The 23,776-nt window shown below is 44.3% G+C and overlaps 1 protein-coding gene across 4 annotated transcripts in view; it reads right to left on the reverse strand.

Moving 5' to 3' along the window:
• Nucleotides 1–7,006: 7,006 nt before the first annotated feature.
• Nucleotides 7,007–23,776, reverse strand: part of OTUD4 (OTU deubiquitinase 4) — a 389,728-nt gene continuing 372,958 nt past the window's right edge. For all 4 annotated transcript variants that reach the window (XM_085641615.1, XM_085641618.1, XM_085641617.1 and 1 more), the window contains one exon: nucleotides 7,007–14,723. In XM_085641615.1, the coding sequence (XP_085497741.1) occupies nucleotides 13,491–14,723 (1,233 nt within the window). In that variant the 3' untranslated portion in view covers nucleotides 7,007–13,490. The remainder of the gene's footprint in view (nucleotides 14,724–23,776) is intronic.

The following is a 23,776-nucleotide window of genomic DNA, read 5'->3' on the forward strand; positions in this document are numbered from 1 at the left end:
AAATGTAGTAGGATGCAAAGAGGGGATCTTGGAGACAACAGGGTCCTAGTTCACAGAGCAGGGAGGATGGGTTGGTCAATAATAAATCTGCAGCTAGATCCTGTCTCTAAGGCGTTACTAGAGGTAAGTAACTTGTCCATCTGGTAGAGTCACCTAGCCGCAGATTCCTTATCTTAAGACTCTGATACCGAATAAATACCATCCTTGGAGGAGGGGCTGCGAACTGACCTAACCAAACATCCCCAAATAGAAGAAACCAGTCCAAAAGATAGAAAGGGACCAGACTATCCGAAAATTACAGGTGAGGCAAGAAGCTCACCTAAAGGACTGATCTTCAAGAAGGACTTTTAGAATCCCATACGGAGTAGAAAGCTATAAGACGGTGAGAAACATGGTATAGAACCAGTAAAAGAGACAGCCCCAAAATGGGATGCAACCTAAGATCGGGGAATGCAAAGGGACCAAGGACAATAGTCCACAGAGTCCAGGCTCAAAACCAAATGTAAGGAGCATACACAGCATACTCCGCTGCAACAAATAAAGAGCAACCCCGATTGTTGAGGAAACCATGCTAAGAAACAGATTTAGAAAAAATAGATCTTCAATGATAGAATGATGGAGAAAAGAGAAAGAACAATTCATGCTGAAAAACACTGCTAGGAAAACAACAAGAATGGTAAAAAGAAAGCGCTCTTGCACTGAGAATCTTAAAGATATACAAGACATCCTCCAAAATAATGTAATGAGCCACTCACAGGACAAGGAAGGAAACAGATTAGTACAACCAAGAAGACTGAACCAGGTCACCAAGAAAGGTGTAGGTAAAATGCAGTGACATACACCGTACAGAAGGCCAGACTATATGTGAAAAACACTATATATATATATATATATATATATATATATATATATATATATATATATATTCACTGAAAAAACCATAGGTTTCACACATGTTATAGTTAGCGGAAATTTTACTGATAAAAAACCAATTAAATTGCCCCGTTATAGTTAGTGCTGGCAACTATAACTCACGCGACCGCAATCCTCTGCTGATGCTAATACTGTATTTAGACACTTATTTGCCCATGTCAGCTTCCATACATTTTTAGCTATACATATATTACAAATATTTTTTTTTATAAAGACACATATGTCATCAGCAGAAGATTGCGGTCGCGTGAGTTATAGTTGCCAGCACTAACTATAACGGGGCAATTTCATTGGTTTTTTATCAGTAAAATTTCCGCTAACTATAACATGTGTGAAACCTATGGTTTTTTCAGTGAATTTGCATGGTTTTTTAAATGCTAATTCCTAACTATAACGTGTGTGAAACCTATGGTTTTTTCAGTGAATTTGTACGGTTTTTTAAATGCTAAGTTACTTTACGCCATTCGAGGCGTGCGCGCCCACTTAACGCAGTGCGTTCCGTGCACGGTTTTTATCAACTTTAATAAGCCCTGTACATTTGGTGGCCTTCGGCCACCAATAGCACAGGGGGTGGGGTCAATGTGGATAGTGTTTTTTTTATTTCGATTTTATAATTTCATGTTGCCAAAATATATTTTTTTTACTGATTTAATAAGCCCTGTACATTTAGTGGCCTACGGCCATCAAAAGCACAGGGGGTGGGGTAAGTGTGGATAGTGTTTTTTTTATTTCTATTTTTTACCGTACGCTTACGGTAAGCGTACGGTAAGCGTACTCGGCGAAATTGCCGAAAAAAAAATAAAACCGTTTTTGCTCTTGGGGGATGTTTGGGGACTCCCTCAACATGACTATGTGGGAGGGAGTTGTCAAAACAGCCCCGTAACATGTTTTTGGGCATCATGTTTGATAAATAACACTCAGTGCGAGAGACAAAATGGCGGACGCCGCTTCCTGGTTTCGGCCGATTCGAATGTTTACTAAGATCTAAGAGCCAATCAGAATCGCGCTCGCGCACGCCACCGTACGCGTACGGTAAGCGTACGGTAAGCGTACCGTAAGCGGGCTCAGATATATATATTGATTTAAAGGCTATTTTCTCAGAATCTACTGAACAGATTTACACCAAACCTACAAAAGGCACTTCCTTGACATAGGGACTACCTCTCTGCCAAATTTCTAGTAATTCTGTTCAGCCGTTCGGGCTGTAGCTCTGTCTAAAGGTCCTATGGAAAAATGCATGGGAAAAACGCGTTTTGGGACCCCCCTTTTATCTCAGCCCCCGCTTGACGAATCCCCCCGAGACTTTCAGGGTAGGAGCGGAGCGTAGCGCCCCACCTATTTTGAGAAATTCGCGAGGATTCATCGACCGGCGCCAAAGTTATTCAAAATAGAATGTTGCGGATTTCCTATGGAAAAGGGGTCCTAACTATAACTACCTACTGGCGACCGCCAGTAGGTAATATATATATATATATATATATATATATATATATGTACCTGAAGTAAAAGACATCTACAAGATATCCATTCAGGAGATGGGTATATACATACCGAGACATGTATCCAAAGATAAATGTATACAAGGATAAATATGCAATGAAAAACATAGAATTTCAGCTATACACAAGTCATTCTGGGTAAGCAAAAGTATATCCACTCCTCTGAAGGTAACCCATGTCCTACGCCAGTGAGTGGGAGGTTTCAGGTATACACAAGTAATTCTGGGTAAGCAAAAGTATATCCACTCCTCTGAAGGGAACTCATGTCCTACGCCAGTGAGCGGGAGGATGCGAAGAGGAGGAACAAAGGATACTCCAAGAACAGAGGTAAGTAAGGAAGGAAGGACAGAATATATCCTACCGTCGTAAAAGAACTTACGAAAGTAGCTGAGGTGGCGACAGAAGACAAGGTTGAAAAAGAGCAAAACAATGCCACATAAGAGTAGAAAGTGGAAGGCATTGCCCACTACAGGAAAACAATGGCAACAGTCCAAGAACCAATGGCACCGGCTGAGGAAGGGTGCCAGCAGGCGGTAACAGGTGAAATTAAGAATACCACAAGCGTCAAGTTTCCTGGTCTCTTTTCCAAGAGGGATTAAATCAATATTTTGGGTAGCTAAAACAGCCAGTACCACAAAGCTCTGATTCGATGGATGACCAAGGAGGCAGGACGGATCCTCCGGGGCTGGGCAATGCCCTTGAGAATTATGGCGATCCACAGGGTGCCCTGTTTCCGGTTTATTCCAAGTACCCAACAGGATATCAAAATGACATTCACTGTAAGGAAGGACAGGCTTTACGTTAAACTGGTTCGGATGTAGAATGCCAAGTACAGGATCTGTTGACAATTCCACAGAAGGAAGTTGTAAATCCAATACAACTGAAATCAATTGAGCATGTCAACCAGAGAGGAACTTGCCTCCATAGCCAAACCAGCAGAAGACATGAGGCTGGAAGAGATTCTAATCCACTGGTGTCAACCAAGTTATCATCTAGACTGTATTGAGGTTGGAACAGTGTCTGAATTAGGATGGGGACACACCACACCTTCTCCAGTACCTTCACAACCATGGTCCCCAGAAGGATAAACTGGAGGAAAGGCTCCAGAGTGAAGAGGAAAAGAATGAGACTGTTTCTTCCATCAGTGCTGCATCCAACGCCATAACCGAAGCCAGTCGACGTGACATCAGAAGGAGCGGCATCAACGGCATTACCAGCGGAACTGGCAGACAAAAGCCAAACTCAGTCAGCAGACCAGAAGCAGGAGCTGAAGGTGGTAGCCTTGACAGGCTGTTATCCGTCATCACTATGGGGTCAGTAATCAGAAGTTAACCTTAAGCCGAGGGTGAACCTGCTGGCGGTGACACAGGCACAACCTTATCCCAAAATAGAATGAAGATATTAATCATATTTTCTCATCTGGGTCAAAGTCGCTCCGGCCCCAGGATAGGTGGGGAGGTGCGGGGCAGACTCATGCCTCGACACTTCAACAGAAAAGTGGGGACCAGCGGTAGGCAACTAAGACGGGAGGCGCCGCGACTTAGACCACCTGCACTGAGACTTACCTCCGGACGTCAAAGAAGAATGACACCCGCAGGAACGAATACTAGAGTGGACACATGGTCGGTCTGTAGAGCGCGCAGAGTACAGGATGAAGAGAAGACTTCGATAACTTACACCCATGCCGCAAGGAGCAGCATGAGACGTTGTCTTAGCACCTTTGGTCAAAGCGGACGACAGAGTTGCATTCTGAATCATGGTGCTCACCCAGACACCACATGTAAACCAAGTGAGGGTCCGTCCTGGACATTTTTTGTCCACAGGACTCAAGGCTTGAACCCAGAGGACACTGAAAAAGGGTAGAAAAGGGCATACTGCCCAGTCGACAAAAAAAGTCAAGTAGGCCAAAAAACGGCCGGTGGAACTGCAGTGCAGATTTGCGTGGCTTAGCGCAGAAAAGAAGTAACGGACGTCAGCGCATTGAGGGAGAGGTTATATGGACTCTGTTGATGTCACATTCTGGAGTCACGTGATGCCCTCTACCTACGTGCAGAGGTACTACTGAAAACATTTACGGACCCAGTTTGGCACTTGTGGAGGATTCTAAGATCGGAAATACGCAGCTAGATGTCTATCAGATCTCCAAGATATACATCCGAACCCAATAGCGGAGAAAAACTAACAAAGGAGCTGATAACCATGGGTAATATAGACCACAGCAGGAGTCACCATATCTCATGACTCAAAAGACTTCACAGAAGAAAAACAAGTTGCAAATATTTACGCCCAACACTATATAGCAGGAGTATGCTGAGCATATGTACCTACGGCCCACACATGCTAAGGATTTAAAGTTTTGAGTCTACTCTTTATAGGGCAAGATTTGGGCTTTCATAAGATTGAGAATTCAGAATTCTCGGAACTCGTGGCATTCCTTTCACCTCAAAGAGCATTCTACAAGTGTATTTATATCTTCGGGCAAATACCACGTGTGTGATTTTGTGGTTTCTTTCCGCCTTATACCGGAGAAATGCCCCATCTGCTTGGGATAGCAGAGGGCACAGATGCAGGAGCAACAGTCCACTTCAGTCTTCATACGGATTGTGAAGAGCAAAATGACAAATATTTGGGAACTAGGTTGACGTATCATTTGGTGGCAATGGGCCAGATCACAATTTACTTGTCTGGGCTAGAAATCATCTTAAAGCCAGACTCAGAATGGCTTTATGCAAACGTGCCAATTTTCTTTTTTTTAATCTTTATTTAGATTTTTAATCAACCATACATAAAATAATGGCACATGATTTGCTGCCATGGCACAGACCGAACAGATTCATAAAGTACAGATGAGTGACAAAACAAATAAAGCGATACCAAAGGGGATGATGGACGGAGCGTTTGAGCAAATCAAACACTCTCCCCCAGTCAACTCATCTGGGTTTAATCCATCATTCTTTAGCTCACTCCACCACCCCAGTTCAGACATGGCCATATGCAAATCAGTCTGACCCTGTGCCTCATGGGAACAGTCCAGCCTGAACTGTCAAGACATGTCTTCCCTGGACCGGAAACAAGCATCCTGGGACCGGTTTCGGGTTCATAACCCTCGTCAGCCAGGCTATCTTGAATCCAGTGGCAAAGTGAGCAAGGGACCCACGTCTGGGCATACCCTGCCAACTTAGGGCGAACAAAGCGATACCAAAGGGGATGATGGACGGAGCGTTTGAGCAAATCAAACACTCAGCCCCAGTCAACTGATCTGGGTTTAATCCATCATCATTCTTTAGCTCACTCCACCACCTCAGTTCAGACATGGCCATATGCAAATCAGTCTGACCCTGTGCCTCATGGGAACAGTCCAGCCCGAACTGCCAAGCCATGTCTTCCCTGGACCGGAAACAAGCATCCTGGGACCGGTTTCGGGTTCATAACCATCGTCAGCCAGGCTATCTTGAATCCAGTGGCAAAGTGACCAAGGGACCCACGTCTGGGCATACCCTGCCAACTTAGGGCGAACAAAGCGATACCAAAGGGGATGATGGGCGGAGCGTTTGAGCAAATCAAACACTCACCCCCAGTCAACTGATCTGGGTTTAATCCATCATCATTCGCACAGTGCGCACAAAAAGTTCTAATATTCTTTACCACCCGCTGGGATTCTGCTTACAAGGCTGCCGATCCATCCTCCCCTACTCTAGTCATCACAACCTCACTAGTCCAACCCAAAAAAGCCCAATTGGGCTCCCATATATCTTTCAGATGGCTGGAGACCGATAGCAGTTCATGATAAATATCGGATTGCACATTACAATTTGCCATGTCCACATGCCAGTCCTTCAGTGTCAGAAGCGCCCCCCCCCAAGCCCAGCACAGCACTATTCTACACCTCATAAGCAACAGTCAAATGGCCACCAGCCTCTTGCAAGTTGATGGGACATCTGTCGTATCCCAGCAACGTTAATAAGGAGGCACAATTGTGACAACGTGAAAAAAGTGACTGAAAACTCTTTTTACTTGTACCAGGAGGAGGATACTTGCCTTGAAAGCTACAAACATTGTCCAAAGTAGCACTCAGAAGATGAGCCTATAATTGTAGAGCAGTCACCAAATGGAAAAAAAAAAAGATACAGAGGTGCCATGCAGGATGACAAAACATGCCGGCTAATGGTGTCCATAGGCCGAAGAGTTATTTGATCACAATATCTTCACACAGATGGTTCAAGGGTCATAAAATGGAGGAAAGAAACTGGATCCTTACAGAATGTCGCATAAAGAGTACAATGATCTAAACACAATGGCATTATGACATGACCATTCAAGAACAGTGTCTCCCGTGAATGGATCTTTCTCTATTTTCTTCCATCTGCCACTGAAAGGAGATTGCTCAGTGACAGGAAATGCTACTGTGCCTTTATCCAGATGTCTTTGCTAAATGTGAAAATCACTCAAGTGCCCGAGCAGATCTAGGATTATTATGCATATGTTGGCATGACGAGATGCAGACAGTAAACTACAGACATACTTCACTCATCTTCCCAACCCCAATTATAAAATGAGTAACAAAATCAGCCAAATGATTTTCAACACAAAAACATTTTAATATATATGCACACCTCTTAAATACAATGCAGCATTTACACCTTGCCTGTAAGGCAGTTAATTTTATTTTTATACATCAGATACTTCTGAAACACACCTTAAAGTTACAAAAACATAGAAAAATAAACAGCAATATACTGAATATGTAAAAAAGTGTTTTGTTAAATACAAAGACTGCAATTTCCTCCCTTTCATCACGTCAAAGGGAGTTGCTCGAGATCTTTACATGTTACTGAGTAGGTGCACATATTCACATGCTTAGACTATTGCTTGCACTCATTTTAAGATCATTCAGTAAAACAAAGCTTCAATGCATGCAAGTTATGTTCCCCGAGTTGAGATGCTTTTTCAGAATTCAAGTAATGTATTTAATCAAAACCGGCTACAATCAAAAGCACAAAAGTCGCACTTTTTTCAACGAAAGCTAGAAAGGATGCGCATGTGGGTTTAGGTGGGAATCACTGGAAGAACAGATCAACATTCATTTGGATGGGTTGGTACACAGCAAAGCACACAGATCCAAAGAAGTAATTCTCAACTTGGTAATTAACATTTTCCCTTGCCTACATTGTATCACTTCAGAAAGAGCGAACATACAAACTTGAAAAAAATATGTACTTCAAAAAACAAACTGCATTTTCAGTCATCCGCTTGTGGTTAAATACAGATTATGCACATAATTATTCCATTATAATGCCTATGAATATCAAGTTTGACAATCACTCTATTTAACCCATTACCCAGAAAGGGTCAAGACTCATTCAGTGTGGGGACATAGCAGAATCAAAGATTGATGGCGGCAAAGCATTTGGTAACATATTTGCTTTAGTTTGCCAACAACTGTTAAAATTTGGAAAATGGAGACACCCACTACAATACTGTGGTTACTTGGATTTGGCCTTACATAGCATTCTAAGGGAGCTCTCAAACTGGTATAAAAAGCAATGTAATGTGCAAATGTTGAGTTTTTTTTTGTGGGGTGAAATTTTAAAAATGGTGTTACTCCACATTGCCCCCTAAAAATAAAAACAGCTACGATCCACGGACAACCAAAACCTAAGCTAGAAAGCGAAGTTTAATTGGAAAAAGGCAATTAGCAGAAATTCAAGGAGCACAACACAAGAAGGTTGCAGCAATTACAAAATGCTCAAATATGCTTAATTTTAGCGAGGGAGTGTCTGGCCTTTTACCCCACACTGGCTAAGGCACTGCTACTCTATCATTAATACAACCTCTTCTATAGGTCATGAAGATCGACTGCTAATAAACACAGAAAACTGCACGTGTCATAGGAAGAACATGTTTCAACTTTGACTATAGTACATATGATAGGGACTCCTATTACAGTGATTTTGATACAATTATCATTTAACAGTAGTTGGTTTTGGGAACTTCTTAGGGCTCAGCTTAATATGTCGCACCCAGTGATAAGGGCTTACATTTGTGTGCGTGTACTTTCAGCAAAAAAAAAAACAACAACAAAAAACAAGGAATTCATTTACAAGATGCACTTTCAATCTATCCATATCCCAGATGTGGAAATAGAGGAGGCTGAATTATAAAAACAAATATACCATAACATCTAACACCAACTACTCTCTTGTACTGCAAAGAGAACTCAGGTTTGCTTAAAGGGGAAACGAAAGCAGTGAAGGAGTGATGGAACCATTTGATGCTGCAAAGCACTCAGTGGAAGTATTAAGGCAGAGTAGTAGTTCCCAACTCACCATGGAAACACTTCGAGGAAACAGAAGGCATGTGACACACTAAAGTAGGCCAGTGATGGTACTTGGGTCACCATTTAATCACATTCCATTTTAGGGCTGGTTTAGTACAGAAGGATCTAGAAGAAGCACAACTCTCCTTTTGGATTAAGGGTGCAGCAAGAACCAAACGTCAGGGCCTATTTGGCTTTTCAGACAAGATGTGTAACACAAAACCCATAAGGCTCTAACTATTGTTGAGTTCCATGGAGCCCTAGAGGAGGAAAATATGTGATTAAAGAGAACAAACTGTATTAGTTGTAGCAAATACAGGGGGATACCTCTCTTTTAGAGATATATTGTTGAATGCTTTCGATAAAAATGAATGACACAGCTTTTGTCTGGGAAAGACTATTCAATTAAGGGGTTTTGCTTAAGCTTACTATTGTTATTAACTGACCAAACTTCTATCAGCAGGAGAACCAAAACGAAAAGATAACTTAAAAAATGTTAAGACTTCTAGGACCGCCACTTACTAGTATGACATCATTAGGAAGGGTACTGGTCTACGGAAAGCACTGGAAATGTACCACTGTGAGCAGGCACAGATTTTAGAGTGAGATTAGGATGTTCCAGTGCATGACCTCATCCTAGAGGTCACTCATCTTTGAATGGGAATCAATTATTGTTGAGATGCTTCTCTGTAATGACCTTAGCAATTGCAGATGACGCGAGCCATGCCCTTAAAAGAACGACAACTGCTTACATCTTTTATCCTTTTAACCTCTGTACTTTTGATTTGTATATTGTTTTGGGACATTAGATTCAGCATACTATTTGGGTTCACTAGTAAACTTGACTATCTGAGGAAGGCTCCTGGGCTCATTGGCAGAACAACTTTCATAAGGATGTTAAAAGTATCAATTAGTTTGCTTGTTTCAAAAAACTTTGTTTTAAGGTGGTCTTGCCTTGGCGGTTTAATTAAAATATGACATTTAGCACATTAGCTTGCAAATTCTTGCCACTAGAAAGGAAGAGGGAAGCCGCTGCCCCTACTCAGTGTTATCTGTGTTACCGCTAACTGAAATTAGATGCAGGGAAACAATTTCTTTGTCAGAGGAACTATACTGATGCAAAGAAAAAATAGATTAATGGAGACAGTATACACCACCACCAAGATACTATCTTTGATTATGTTTTCTGAATACTGGAATGTGGGTACAGTCGGGGACTGCCTTGTGCGACAAAAGAACCTACAACTGACAGCCGAAAACAAGTTCTTTGTTGTCAGTTGGGTATATGCTCAAAACATTGGCTCAATTATGGAAACACTGGTGGAGTAGCAGTAGGATAGTCACTTGGGACATCAGAACCACTAAATTATTGCGTGGATGACCAGTTGAACCCATTCCTCAAAGTCCAGAATCTACTAAAAGAATTGCGAAGAACCTGGTCATAATTACATTGTATTCCTACAGCTGTTAAATCCTTTTAGTACAAGGCTATTAGAAAGGAATGAAAGATCAGGAGTCCAGTCAATGCTCCTGGAGCAGGAGTTCCAGAACTTACCATCACCAGTGAGAGAAAAGTAGACCCCTCGACTTCTCAGGTAAACAGAAGACTGCAATTGCTTCTCAGTATTCGAAGGCTAGGTTCTTGTCAGATTAAATGTAGTCAATACTTTGTACCTTAACGGTTATTAGCACTTCTAGAAAAAGTCTGCGGTTTCTTAAATACACTCAAACAGTGCCACATATGTTGTCAGTGCCACATGGCCCCTTTGGTAGGTTACCACATGGAAACACAAACGATAAACACATCACCTTCTGATGGCCAGTTGTAGAACTGTGACCAAAAACTAGAGTTGAAAATCCTGAAGAAACAGGTGGCAAGAACTTCAACACAGTGAAGAAACATTAAAAGATCAGCGATGGAGTAAAATAAAAAGCACCATTCGGAGCACCTGAAACATTGAATAAAGACTGTAGCAAAGGCTTGGCCAGCGGCTAAGTAGTAACTGACTGGAGGCTTAGGTACAAATTCAAGAAAGATCTCTGGTTCCTCAGTAGCATTGTATGAAACTGCTGTTTAAAGTCCTGCAAAAAGAGGGCAGACTTCTCCAAAAGTGGAAAAAGAAGGCATTGTGAAGCTTAAAATGCCTGGTCAAAGTATGTGACACTTTTATGGACTTTTCTGTAGAACCCTTATTGCAATAAAAAGTGTGTGCATAAGACTTTTCAATTGTGTGAAGCTCAGAAGAAAATTAAACTCCAAGCATTTTATAGCGGTGCATTACTGCTTCCTTATTAAGGGCTAAGCCCAAACAGCAAACGATCGTGTTTCACTTTTAGGAGGGTGATGCAAGACTGTGCAATAAAATGTTATTCTTTATTAGATGGAAATTTGAAAGATGAAATTGTGCTCCTACATCCATTTTGATACCCCAAAAACATAAGTCTTAAAATAGAGTACTCATGGTAATTTCCAAATAATGTTATTGTGCTATCCAAGACTATCAAACATAGGAAGTGATTTACAGGTTTTCATGCATGATCATTTTCAGAAATTATTTTGGACCAAAGCTCAGGCGCTTAGAAGGGCCTGGTAAACTGGTTATTCCTTTGGAGACACGCACAGATCTACTTTCTTGTATTTATTGCAGGTCCTATTTAGGTTTTGTGCTGTACTGCTGGCAAAAAAAATGATAAAAATGATTAGATGTACTTCTTTGGTAACAAACTAGTGTATCTGTGGGCCATACTTTAAAACTCTACAGAGCTACCAGCTCCACCACACTTATAATGCACGCGAAAGGTTCTCGCTGTGCTACAAAAGGTGTGTATTACTCTGTCAACATGATCTAAAAACAGATTTTAAGCACTAAAATTGATCACTTATTTATGAATACAGTTCACAAATAAAGAATACAAATCTTCAGCATGCCAGCACAATACAGCAAGAGAAATCCGCAAAAGTGGAGCACTAGTAGTTACAGATGCCATCAAAAACTCGAGAACCTTTCTGCCACCACTGAAAACACTTAACACAGGACACAATATACACTGATGGCCTCAATGAGTTCCCTAATTTGGGAGCAGAAAGGGAACCCTATACCAGTCAGCTGAAGACAAATTAATTCTCACGCTTAGGTCAGATACGAGCAGTCAACGAAAAACTTACAAACAGATGCAGAAACCAAACATGGGCACATAGTATTAGACTAGTAAGCAGGTTTACTAGGATTTTGTTATTCAACAGAGTGCCTACTAATAGGAGGAACTCTATTGCCTTCATGAAACTTTATGCTGTGAAGCAAGTAAATTCTTGATTGCTTGTTTTCATTTTAAAGTGAGGAGGTTTGATCGAATGATTAAGGCACAGAACTCGCTACAGGAATCTAAAAGTAGCGTACAAATTTTGCACATACAGGCCACTATGTAGCTATTTATCTTCTCACGTTCCGATTTTGTAAGGTTTGAAAATAAACTAGGTGAGTACAGCTTTGTATCATGTAAAAAATTCTGGCCAAGCTATTGTAAAAAAAAAAAAAAAAAATGCTGTAAGTGCGTAATTACATACAAAAATATTTTGTTCAAAGATTAAAAAAGGTCAGCTTGTACTAACTGCATGAAAGCAACAAGGCAGCATTGTCACCAGCCATCCAAACAAGTTTGAAAAAGCAGATGACACGCTAAAAGGGCTTATTCTAAATAGTACAAACTAGAAAAACATGCGCTTAAATACACAACACAAAAGGAATGAGAGGGGAAAACACTGAAACCAGCGCTAAAAAGGTGAATAAACTAGCAGCACACACATTCATGAAACGTCACTCAATGTATACTCACAGTGCAAATACGAAGAGTATAAAACAGCTGTACAGTTTTTAAAAACATTTCTCACGTTATAAAAATAGATAGGCCTCGAACACCAATCTGCTTCCTCCCCCGCACAGCATTAGCGGTTTTTTCAGTGCATTAGTCTTTGTGGCATCAATTATCTGCCACGCTGAGATGCAGACATTGTTTGCAATGCATAGCGTCTATAGGTTGTTCGCCTTTGACATAGTTTCGTTTGAGCAGGCTTGCTAGAGAATTAACAATAGTGCTAAAATTGCGTGTTTAAAGTACACATTTTATTCACTTTCCTACAGCTTAGCTTTTCTAATCGTCTCAGCTCACCAAAACTGCTTGCTAAAATTCCCAAAATATACATTATCAGCATTAAAAAAACCTATATACAAGATAGGGAGGACGAAAGCTATTTTGCTGTTTTACAGAGAACACAAGAGAAGGACTCACGCTGGACAGACTGAGATGAAGCATTTGGACTAGAAGCCAAGACAAAAGCGTGATAAATACAGGACATTTTTTTCGACCAACAGTGACTATTACATGTATGCAATAAAAAAACGACGTATAATTTGTGCAACACTTGTTTTAAATCTGAGTTTACCACATTCAATTCCCAATTTACCACGGCAATACACATTTTTAAACCAGACTTTCACAAAATCTCCTGGGGAGGAAACCTTTCAAATGTCACCCACGTTGTTTTTTTCCCTATAAAATCCTAAAATCTATATTTTTCAACCAAATGAAAATATTAAAAGAAAAAAAACTGAGGTTTTATGTTTTTCCTCAAACATTTTTAGGCCCGGCATCTACAGCTATTCCCATTTTGCACTACGGTCACTCCGCAAGTGCACTTCATCTCTTACCACTTTGCAAGGACGAGTTCAAAAGTCTTCTTCACACTAGTTTTGCTTTTGATATGGGCTTTGACTATCATATTCCGGGTACCCCCTGTAGGCATCTCCCATTGGTCTCCTCCTGTTGTCGCTCTTATAGGGCCTCCCTCTGAAGCCGCGATGGGGTTGGTAGCCGTCCTCTCTCCTGCTGCTAGGCCCTTTCCAACCCTCTTCGTTTCTCGGATGATGGAACCCCCCTCGGCTGGGCGCATAGCCCCGGTCATTCCTGTATTTCCGAGCACCGAAAGTCTGATTGTAAAAGTTCTTGGACCTGCCGCTTTTTAGCATGTCGGACACCTCCCTCTCGTCTTCAGAGCTCTCTTCCCTCGTCCTGTGGGGCCGGGTTTGTGGCAGCACGTCTGGCAGGCCGGCCGGGGCTTTGGGGTCAGCCTTTTCACTCGAGAGGATGGTGGCATTTGTGAGATCCTGAGACTCGCCACCTGAAAGCAGAAGACTTGATACCACGCTCTTCCTTTTAGCTTCCTTCGCCTCAACAGTGACATCCTGCATGTTTGCATTATTTTGTGGAACTGGTGCAGAAGTACACATCTGATCCTCTTTAACCGCCTGACTGGTTCCATTACTAGGGTGTTCACTACTCGCTCTAGTTACTGGGGTGTGCTGAACACTGGTGGCGTACTCCTTTGGGTGGTCTTGAAATTGCTCAATGTGACTTGGAGCAAGCACTGAAGAACTAAATTCTTTATTCATATCGGACTCTGCACCTGCAGGTGTAACACTATGTTGCACAGTGGGACTTTCAATGAAGCCTTGTGTTGGATACCCATACCAAACCGGAGGAAAAAAAGAATGAGCTAAAGGTACAGGCCCTAGAAATGAACTGTGCCCCAATGGTGGCTGCGGATAGACTCCTTTGTTTGCCACAGAGTCCGCATAGATAGCCTGTGGCGGCTGGCCTACGTTCTCAGTTTCTATTCGACACAGATTAGGCACCTGTCCTGGATTTCCTGGTACTTGGACTGTAGAAAGAAACCAAGGAGGTGGTGGGGTATGGGCTGTGCCACCTTGAGCACACTGGCCATTAACTCTGGTCTCATGCTGCATAGGCGATTGCCGGTTTAAGTGTGCTATATATTCATTCTCTGCTGAAGCAACCTCCGGGTACCAGGTGTTGTGTGGATACACAGGAATCTTTGGGTACATCCTGCAGATATTTAAGTATGCTTGATGTAGAGGGTACAAATAAGAATGTGGGGCCCACATTGGGCAGCTGTACGCCTAGAAAGAAAAAGAAATAATGATTTACATCAGCTGGCACCCATTACCATCTGGCAGCAAGTCAAAACACTGCAATAACAAGTGCTCAAGCTGGTCAACCAAAGCATCCAAGGACAAAAGCATTTTTAGGATGATGTTTTAGAAGTTTCATGGTCATTCACTTCCTTCCCCGAGATCAATGATAAGGAAGCGTTTCTAAACCTCTTCACTTCTGTAGACCCCCATTAATTATTACTGAAATCCAGGGAACCCCACTGAATCGTTATTAGAATCTGGGACCCCCATGAGTCGTTACTGGAAACCGGGGACACTGGCCTAATCAATTTCAATGATGTGAATCTCGAAAAAATGTACACAAAAATACAGAAAAACTTCAAAGGAGCACAAAAACGAGCACACAAATGATGAAATATTTTAATTTACGATTACAAAAAAAGTCTACATTGTAACAGGAAGGTTAGAGCTTTTCTAAATTCAATTTAAGCCACCCATTGTTCATGCTATTTTCTGTCGGATGCATTTGAACAACTCCCATGAATCAATCGGAGGATAACTTTCATTTTATTCTCCGATTTTAATTTGCTCAACATTTTCAAAACGTTATAAAATTTCGATTTTTACATTTTCCTTCTTTATAACACCTTGCTAATCTGTTAATATTTAATTTTCTATGTAATCGCGGATCCCCTAAGTAGGCATAGTGGACCGCCAGGGATCAATGGCCCACAGACTAAAAAGCTCTGTGTTAAGAGTATTGTATTAATGTTACTTACCCATGGCAACTCTCTTTCTGGTGGATTCTCGAACTGCAGATTCCGTGCCATTTGAAATTCTCCGAGGTGCCAGACTATCCAAAGCTTTTCAAAGCAACTGCTAACGTCTGTCAATAGGTGGCACCATTGCCTACGTGGCAACTCTGCACCATCCCAGGAAGTGATGACAGCTGTTTAAAGGTGCCGACCACTGTGTGCCAACATTGGATTTCCTTGAAACTTTTCTGCGCCCTCAGCCTTGAATCGAGCTATGGCACACTGCTGCGACAGAGTGCAAAATCCAACTTGGAACCTCTGCGAAAAAAGACTAAATATACACTCCATAGAACGAGGAAAATAGAGGGTGGTGAGGAATCTGCGGTTAGAGTATCCACCAGAAAAAGCGTCAAAGGAACTGTAACTAGGTTTTCTGAAGGATAGTCTTACTCGAATAATGGAGGACGCAGGATAAGAATGAGTGAGCATATCTAAAACCTAAAAACATTGTGTGGCTTCAATAAAGGTTTGTCAGGCAAAAGTAGAAAGGCGAAAAGGGCAAACGCTAAAACAGTACCCAAGGTAAAACCTTGCTGGGCTGGAGATAAAACAATTATCAACCAATATCACAGTCCACAGACTTCGCCTAACAACTAGAATAAACAGGTTTGGTAAATGGATGCCTAGCATGAGAAGTAAATACTTTCCCTCTGCAGGCAGACTGAACCCAATTAGATGCTGCCCCTCAATCTCTAAGCATAGAGGTATAGGCTGTGGGAATTCAAGTGGAGGACACAGCCCTTTGGTGAGATACACGGTCCACTCAAAGAGGGAGGAGGATCGGAGGGCAGATGCCCAGAAGACCCAAGTACCATACTCTCCTGGTCCAATCCCAGACTATCCCAATGATATGAGCCTGGTCGTTTCAGACACTCGTCAGTGTTTAGAAAAGGAGAGGTAGGAGTGGGAAGGTGCAGTGGAGACCAGAGTGCCACTTCTGGCAGAATGCATCTCCCAAGGAAGCATCATGGTGGAACTTTTACACAAAGTAGCTGCAACACTGCATGTTCTCGGTTATGGCCAACAGATCTAGCCAGGGGACACCCCAAAGGGTGAGGGAGACCTTGAACCCCCTCAGGGTGAAGATGCTGGCTGTGGCCTGCCAGATTTCATCTGTTGAGCTCATGTGCCCAGGCATTCAGCAAAGGGTTTGGAGGAGGCAAAAGCCCACGAAGGTGGACAAAATGTGGCAACCACAAACTGAAGGAAGCGATTTTGGAGTGCTGGATGGGTACATGAACGTTATTGTTCTTCTAGTCCAATGATATCATCCAGAATCCAGGTCCCCGGATCGATGGTGTAAAGAACCTGGGGCAGTTCCTACAATTTGAATGTCTCCAGGAACAGAGAGAGGAATGGGCAGATGTAAAGGTAAGGACAGCTAGGCTGAACGATCCGCAGCACTCACAGGTCTGAAGTTGCAGAACTCCTGTTAAGCACACCAGAAAAATTCTGCTCCCTACCATTTGCGCATGACCAAGGGAGGGGGAATCAAAGTAGAGTGGCTGCAGCTGCGGAGGAGATGGCAGAGGAATGCTGTCCATGGTGGTGCTCATGGCCTTGGCCTTGGCCTTGGCCTTGGCCGCCGCCACCACCACCACCACCACCACCACTCCCCCTTGAGCCGCTAAAGGGTTGTGCTGGGTATTGGGTGCATTGCGATGACTGCCTCTGAGGGTAGCAAAGGCCCAGAGACAATCCTCTAAATTTCCAGCCGTTTATTTGATAGGCTGTGGAAAGTAAACCAAAAGAAAGGGCTGTGGTACGACTGTATTTAAAGTACACCAGCACACTGTAACCTTTTTAATCAACAATCCCAGAACAGTCAAACAACATATCCATATGGGTTGTCTTCATGCCATTGTGAAATTCTGTGGTGGGCAAAATAGCATGACACCTGATCAACAACACTGGACTATATAGCGCTTTCCACAGTTGGTCGTTTCCAGGTCAGCAATCAAAACGTATTTGGCTGTGTCCTGTCCATCTTGTATTGTCTGAGAAGGTGTTCCTGAATTTGCTAGGGATGGCTGGTAATATTGAACTGTCCACATCTCACAAGGCATACGTGCAACATCCCAGAAGGCAGATGGCGTTCAGGGAACAGTCCAAGCGGAAGGATAAAAAAAAGGTTCGCCAAGCACATCAATGCGGTTTGACTGTCTGGAGGTGCTGTAGCGAATGCACTGCGATTTAACATGCTGGTGGAAGCATGAAGCTCTCTGTAGTCAGTGACTGGGTCAGAAAAGCTGGGTTCCCTGAGGCAGGTCTATGGCCTCCAGTAATGGGGTAATGTAAAGGGAGAGGTGAACAGCGTTTAGACAGTGTTGTTGCCAACACACCTCGTTAGACGGCACCAAGTATTTGGAAGTAGCAAGCAAGTATTTGGAAGTAGCAAGCACAAGCTGCAATATCCCGGTTAGTGTAAATGCCTTGGTCTTAATGCAACTGGATATCCTAAACTTCTGCTGCTCTGCGGGCTTCTACCACGAAGGAGACATTCTTTTCAGTGAGAGGCCCTGCTGATTAGTCCAATTCTGTCTCAAGGGATGTATGTAGACCACTGTCATGCTATAAGTTTAAATAGAGACCAGCACCTGTGTAATTAGGGGAGAGTAAGTTGCCTGCCTCCTCATAGTCATCCTCATTTTGTGAAGTATCTTGAAGCCCTTGAATGGCAGAAATAATGTGAACAGATCCTTAAGCCTACAGTAGTACTCGCACTGGAGAAGAGGCTGTGGTTTATCCAAACTTGGTGGCTGCATCTGTAGGAAATTGCTCCTTTTTAACATGGTCAATGTAGGAAGCTGGCTCTGTATATACAATACCAACATGAGTGTGTGCAGAGTCCAGCAGATCCCCACAGGTTTTATAGAGGCTCCAGTAGATAATACTTGTGATTAGTGGCTCTGTATATACTGTTCCTTAATAGGTACAGGGTGTACAGAGTCCACAGACCCCAAGGGTTTAACAGAGGTTAAAGTTAGATATAACATTACTCTCCAAAGTGGTAGCCCGGTCGAGCAGTACGGCAGTATCAGAGGACGTGTAAAGCATGTGTTGTACACACTCAGTCAGCAAATAGTTCCACACACTCAATAACTGAACTCTGGGCCAATGGTTTGTATAAAAAAAATATATGCTTGTTTTATTTTAGAACCAACACTTGGAATTAAAATATACTTTCTCGACAGGAGATGTTTCATAAAAATACTTTTGTATATGCAATAGACTTTTTAGTAAACAGTTACAAATAGTTGCAGTAGGCAACTATTTCTAAACACAAAACATTGAGCTCAATGCTAAATTCAAATTATATGCAACAGATTACTTTTTAGATTACTTTTGTAATTCCAGGCTTGGATCCTAGATCCAGTCCTGGGTCAGTTCTCAGAATCAGCTGTTGAAAGTCGACTTTGGTACTGTAGTGATTTTTAACTAATATTTAGCTATTTCAAAAGTGAGCACTTAGAAAATATTTCAGAGCAAACAATCAATGATTCCCTATGGAAGGAAATATAGGTTACAGGTACAGTAGGTTATCGTTACTTTTGTAATCCAGTACTGGGTGGCTAGACTCAGTACTGGGACATTTATCCAAAACAGGTAAGTAATTAATTTTTCAGATGTTATACGATTTTTGAGGAATATTTAGAAATTGCAGAAATCAACACTTAGAAGAAATTTCATAAAAAAGCAGTCAATGGTTTCCTATGGAAGAAAAATGAGTTAAAGGTAAGTATAGTTGTGGGTACTTTTCAGACTCGGTGCTGGGCACCAAGATCCAGCACTGGGAGCTCACCTAAGAGCAGGTGAGTAAATTCGTTTTTGTTGCTCGGCAGATTTTTGGTGAATATTTTGAGTTTTGAAAAGTTCACACATAGAAGAATTTCCAAGAAAAAGCCAGTCAATGTTACCCTATGAGGAAAATGAAGTTAGCGGTTTAAGGGTAAGTACTCGACTGGCAGAGTTGAAGTTCTGGGCATAGACTCAGGGGTCTCCCAGTGTCAGGTAGGTACAGTCAGCTCACCCTCAGCGGTTTCAGGACGGCCGGGTGCAGAGAGAGTTAGGCCCAATGTTAGCCTATGAGGAATAGGGGGGCCTGGTTTGGTGGCTGCTGACTAGCAGGCCACGCGGCTGTGGGAGCTGGGCTCCTGGTCACTCACTCAGGGCAAGTGGGGAAGTAGGTTAGTGTAGAGATTGCACTGCCAGGGCCACTCGGGCGGCTGGGTGCAGGGTGCTTTTGAGCCGTCGGGCGCTCAATGGAAATCAATGGGAATGTTCCGGTTAGGAAAAAGGCTGCAAGCTCGGGGACGAGGATGCTTCAGGTGCCACCACCACTTTGAGAGGTAAGTTGGGTAGTTGTAGGTTAGGTGGGTACTCCGGGATTGGGCACAGGGGGCCGCAGGGCGCCGCGTGCAGGGGTGCCTTTTGGTGTCGGGAAATCTTACCCTCTGATGATCGCGGTTGGGGGGGCACCTTGTTCCGAGGCTGGAGGCTTCTTCCGGAATGTCGAGGGGGGTCCTTGGGTGCCGGACTCGGGGTCACAGTCGCCGTGGGGTCGTCCTCAGGGTCTTTGTCCACTCCGGCACTGGCCAGGCTTGGCTGGTGCAGAGTGTGTTGGGTCCGCGGTTCCGGGCTGCTGCCGGGGGTTAGAAATAGGTTTCTGAGTAGAGCCTCTACTCATGGGAGTCCCAGGGGCTTAGAGCCAAAAGGTAGCCAGGTCCTCCGGGGTTGGTGAGGTTGCTGGCCACGCGAGATGCCGCGCTGGTGCAGGTTCGGGAGTCGACAGGCCGGTAGGGCTGGGGCCAAAGCAGTTGGTGTCTTCTTCCCTTTTTAGCAGCTGCAGGGCAGGTCTTTGTTCTTCTTGCTCTTCTTGTAGTCTTTTGAATCTGGAATCTGGGGAAGGAAGGTTCAGGGTGCCCCTAAATACTAGATTTAGGGGCGTTACAGGTAGGTGAAGGCCAGGGACCAATGGGTCCTTGTCCTGGGGTGGGTACACCCCCTATCCTGCCTCTCTCCTGTGGGAGGGGGGCAGTAGCCTAATCCTGATAGGGTAGGGCCTCCCATCTTCAAGATGGCGAGAGCCCGGAGATGTGCTTCACCTCGCCTCCCCCACCTGAGGGGTGGGGTGGGCAGACTGGCACATCCCCTGTCCTTGTATGGGGTTTCCGGCCAAGCTTCCCGCCAGAGTGGGGGGTTGCAGTGGCCTGGGAAAACTCCAAGAGGCGGCATGCCTTTGAAGCTTCCCTTTGCTCATCCTGGGGGAGGAGATTTATCACCTCACCCAGGATGTGCATTGTTGCAGGCCCGGGAGAGCAGGGGCTCCCCCACCCAGGGGTCCAGCAACGTGTCTGCAGTGTGGCAGCCTGGGCAGCCTCAGAGCAGACTTGGATTGTAGGTTAGTTGTAAGGGGGCATCTCTAAGATGCCCTCTGGGGAGCTTGGTACATTAAATCCCACACTGGCATCAGGGTGGGTTTAATGTGCTGAGAAGTTTGATACCAAACTTCCCAGTCTTTAGTGTTGCCATTATGGTGCTGTGGAGCTCGTGTTTGACGAGCTCTCAGCACCATGTACTCTTAAATGGCAGCACTGCACTTACAGTGCCCAGGAATGGACCTGGGTACTGTAGGGGCACAGGGCTCCTGCTCCTGTGCCCACACCATGGGCATAAGGCACCCAGCCAAAGGGGTGGCTGATATATGCCATGGCAGTGTAGGTGATGGGCATGGCACACAGATGTGTGTCATGTCGACTCTTCATTTTGTCCTGCACCCAGACACTCAGCCTGCAAAGGCAGTGTGTGTGTGTAAGGGTACAGGGCCTCTAAGGGTAGCACAAATGAGTGCTGCAGCCCTCAGAGGCCTTCCCTGGTCACAAGGCCCTGGGTACCTAGGGTACCATTTACTAGGGGCTGACATGTGGCCAGGGTTTGCCAATTTGGAGTTTGTGTGGTTTAAGGAAGGAACATAGGCCCTGGGCACCTGGTTGGCAGGAGTCCAGGGTACACTCAGTAAAAGTACATTCAGCAATTTAGCAAAAAGTGGGGGCACACCATGCAAGAAAGATGGCACTTTCTCACACAACCCCCCCCCCCCCCCCCCCCCCCCCCAAAACGAAAGGTGATGAGACTAACCTTGTCCTATGGAGTCTTCATTGTCTAAGTGGAAGAACCTGGAAAGTCCATCTGCATTGGCATAGGCAGTCCCTGGTCTATGTTCCACTTCAACTTCAAAGTCCATTCCCTGTAGGGAGATGAACCACCTTAATAGCTTTGGATTTTCCCCTTTCATCTGCATTAGCCATCTGAGAGGTCTGTGGTCAGTTTGAACCAGGAAGTGAGTACCAAACAGGTATGGCCTCAACTTCTTCAGGGACCAAACCACAGCAAAGGCCTCCCTCTCAATGGCACTCCAACGCTGCTCTATGGGGAGTAGCCTCCTGCTTATAAAAGCAACAGGTTGGTCTTGGCCTTCATCATTGGTCTGGGATAGGACCGCTCCTATCCCTAGCTCAGAGGCATCAGTCTGCACTATGAACTGCTTGGCATAATCTGGAGCTTTTAGAATTGGTGCTGAGCACATTGCTTCTTTCAGGGTGTCAAAAGCCTTTTGGCAACTAACTGTCCAGTTCACTTTCTTGGCCATTTTCTTGGAGGTGAGTTCTGTGAGGGGAGTCACGATGGACCCATACCCCTTCACAAACCTCCTGTAGTATCCAGTCAAGCCAAGGAATGCCCTGACTTGGGTCTGGGTTGTTGGAGCTATCCAGTCCATGATGGCCTGGATCTTAGGTTGTAAGGGCTGAACCTGGCCTCCACCTGCAAGGTGGCCCAAGTACACCACAGTGCCCTGCCCTAGCTGGCATTTGGCTGCCTTGATAGTGAGGCCTGCATTGTGCAGGGCCTCTAAAACTTTCCCAAGGTGGATCAGGTGATCCTGCCAGGTGGAGCTAAAGACAGCAATATCATCAAGATAAGCTGCACTAAAGGACTCCAGCCCAGCCAGGACATGGTTCACCAGCCTCTGGAAAGTGGCAGGGGCATTCTTTAACCCAAAGGGCATCACAGTACACTGATAATGCCCATCAGGGGTGGAGAATGCCGTTTTCGCTTTTGCTCCTGGGGCCATGCCAATCTGCCAGTACCCTGCAGTTAAGTCAAAGGTACTGAGGAATTGGGCAGCCCCTAATTTATCTATCAGTTCATCTGCTCTTGGGATAGGGTGAGCATCAGTCTTGGTGACAGAGTTGAGCCCTCTATAGTCCACACAGAACCTCAGCTCTCTTTTCACCCTGTTGATGAGGTTTGGGGACTAGAACCACTGGGCTAGCCCAGAGGCTCTCAGAGGGTTCAATGACCCCTAACTCCAGCATCTTGCTGACCTCAGCTTTGATGCTCTCCTTGAGCTGGTCTGACTGTCGATAGATTTTGTTTTTGACAGGTGCATTGTCACCAGTGTCCACATCATGGGTACACCAGTTGGTCAGACCAGGGGTCAGGGAGAAGAGGCTAGCATACTGCTGCAAGACTTGTTTGCAGTCAGTTTGCTGTTGGGCAGAGAGGGTGTCTGATAAGATCACACCATCCACTGACCCATCCTTTGGGCTGTAAGAGAGGAGGTCAGGGAGAGGTTCACTCTCTGCTTCCTGCTCCTCATCAGTCACCATCAGCATGGTGATGTCAGCCCTGTCATTGTAGAGCTTGAGGCGGTTCACATGGATGACCCTCTTGGGTGTCCTGCTAGTGCCCAAGTCAACTAGATAGGTGACCTCACTCTTTCTTTCTAGGATAGGGTAAGGGCCACTCCATTTATCTTGGAGAGCCCTTGGTGCCACTGGCTCCAAAACCCACACCTGTTGCCCAGGTTGGAATTCAACCAGTGCAGCTTTTTGGTCATACCAGTGCTTCTGGAGCTCCTGCCTGGCCTCAAGGTTCTTGGATGCCTTTTCCATGTACTCAGCCATTCTGGACCTTAGGCCAAGCACATAGTCCACTATGTCTTGTTTGGGTTCTTGAAGAGGCCTCTCCCAGCCCTCTTTTACAAGACAAAGTGGTCCCCTTACAGGATGACCAAGCATAAGTTCAAAGGGTGAGACACCTACTCCCTTCTGTGGCACTTCTCTGTAAGCGAAAAGCAGGCATGGTAACAGGACATCCCATCTCCTTTTGAGTTTTTCAGGGAGCCCCATGATCATACCTTTCAATGTCTTGTTGAATCTCTCAACAAGGCCATTGGTTGGT

Source organism: Triturus cristatus, chromosome 2_2, assembly GCF_964204655.1.
Source record: "Triturus cristatus chromosome 2_2, aTriCri1.1, whole genome shotgun sequence".
In the NCBI taxonomy this organism is placed as follows: domain Eukaryota; kingdom Metazoa; phylum Chordata; class Amphibia; order Caudata; family Salamandridae; genus Triturus; species Triturus cristatus.